Below are 2,265 nucleotides of genomic sequence, written 5' to 3' on the forward strand. Positions count from 1 at the left end.
AGGGGTCAAAACAAGTACAGGTCCTCATACGTTCCGGGAAAAGGCAAGGATAGTCGTCAGGCAGGCGGAGGTCAGAACACGTTTATCCAGAGCCAGAGATCAGGGTGAAGAGCCAGATATAGGACTGCGGGGAAAGGAGGACAACAAAGAGTTAGGCACGGTCAGAGAACAACGGACTAAATAACTATACGAGAGCACAATAACACGACTAACTGGTAAACACAAAGTTACGATCTGGCAGCATATTATCGCATATTATCGCTGACGTAATCAGCCCACAGACGTCAATCAGCTGCTCTGCACACCTGAACTCCATACCTGACCAACGAGAGTAGCCAGGCAGTGACAGTGTATGTCCATTCACCTAAAAAAGAAAAATTATAATAATAATCTAAAAAGGTACTTACAAATACTTCATATCAGGGGACAGACTTAGTAGATATTACTGCTCGATCATAAATGTTCTTGAATTTTGATACTTTGAAAACATTTTTTGATACTATGATTCTTGTTGTGATGTCTTTGTCTGCATTTGTATTGTTGTGACGTCTTTTGTTTTGAACGCTCCTGTCTACACAACAATGGACTTTTGAGTAATAATAATATAATAATTACTTGCATTTATATAGCGCTTTTCTAGACACTCAAAGCGCTTTACAATGTAGGGTGGAAATTGCCTCCTTCACCACCACTGGTAGCACCCAACCTTGGGCTACGCAGGCTCAATGGCTGCCATACACTGGCACCCGGCACACATCACACTACACAATGGCTGAACGGCTCAGGAGACAGGGATTGATACCAGCCAATTAAGGGGAAGGGATGATTAGGTTGCCTTGATGTCAGAGACCTGATTGGGAATTTGACCAGGAACGTTGGGGTTCTTTAACGACCGAATTCAGTCAGGACCTCGGTTTAGCGTCTCCTCCGAAGGACGGCACTCGCGGCTGTACGGTGTCCCTATCACCGTAACAGGGGCATTGTTACTGACAAGTCCAGAGGACAGAGTGCCCCCTGCTGGACAACAACACCACTTTCCGACAGCAGCCTTGACCGGGGCTCGAACCTGTGATCTTCCGATCATGAGTCCGGAGCTCTACTCATGTAGCCACGCTGTACTTGAACAGATGTCCAGGGAGAAGAGCTATGCATGTCTTAAATGCTCCCTTCCTCCCCCTCCTTCCCTCTCTCTCCCCCCCCTCTCCCCTCTCCCCCTCTCCCCCCCCCCCCCCCCTCTCTCTCTCTCTCTCTCTCTCCCCCTCTCCCTCCCCCCTCCCACTCTCTCTCTCTCTCTCTCTCTCTCTCTCTCTCTCTCTCTCTCTCTCTCTCTCTCTCTCTCTCTCTCTCTCTCTCTCTCTCTCTCTCCCTCTCTCTCTCTTTCTCTTCTCTCTCTCTCTCTCTCTCTCTCCTCTCTCTCTCTCTCTCTCTCTCTCTCTCTCTCTCTCTCTCTCTCCCTCTCTCCGCAGGCACTTCTTCATTGAGGAGCTTGAACAGAGCAGGGAGTTCTACGTCGGCCAGAGTCGTCTGTTGAAGCTGCTGTTTGCCCTGTACAGCCTGCTGGCTGGCAACTCTGAGCTGGTCTGCTACCTCATCATCGTGCTGAACAACGTGGTCACGGCGTCGGTCATCTCCGTGGTGCTGCCCATCCTGGTGTTCCTGTGGGCCATGCTGGCCGTGCCGAGACCCACCAAGAAGTTCTGGATGACCGCTATCATCTACACGGAGGTGTGTATGCAGACAGACAGACAGACAGAGACACATATAGCCATACACACACACACACACACACACACACACACACACACACACACACACACACACACACACACACACACACACACACACACACACACACACACACACACACACACACACACACAGGCCATCAGAGCCTTGAACACTGAACTCTCCACACTCAAGCACACATGAGCACACACACACACACACACACACTGTACACGCTCACACACTAGCAGCCACTTTAACATGAGCAAGCACACACTCATGCTGCACACGCCCACACTTATGGCCACTAAGGAAAGGTCACTTTAAAAATAGTATAACTTGAGACTGTATAAAATAGCAATGTACAGAAAGACACAGTGCCTCATCCGTAGCTAACAGTGTATGCACTACCACAGGACCTAGCATGTCCTCCATGCTCTGTAAATAACTTATGTACAAATACCGATATGCCCTACTATGTACTGTTTATTGCACAATGTTGTTTTATTGGATTCTATTATATGTTGTTACTACTGTATT

The 2,265-nt window shown here is 48.4% G+C and overlaps 1 protein-coding gene across 1 annotated transcript in view; it reads left to right on the top strand.

The window, feature by feature from the left end:
* piezo1 (piezo type mechanosensitive ion channel component 1 (Er blood group)) overlaps positions 1 to 2,265 on the top strand; it is a 220,676-nt gene that overhangs the window by 196,707 nt on the left and 21,704 nt on the right. Inside the window, 1 exon segment of the mRNA XM_084321995.1 lies at positions 1,467 to 1,725. Coding sequence (XP_084178121.1) covers positions 1,467 to 1,725 — 259 coding nt within the window.

This window comes from Notolepis coatsorum, assembly GCF_963971535.1.
Source record: "Notolepis coatsorum genome assembly, chromosome: 9".
Classification (NCBI taxonomy): Eukaryota; Metazoa; Chordata; class Actinopteri; order Aulopiformes; family Paralepididae; genus Notolepis; species Notolepis coatsorum.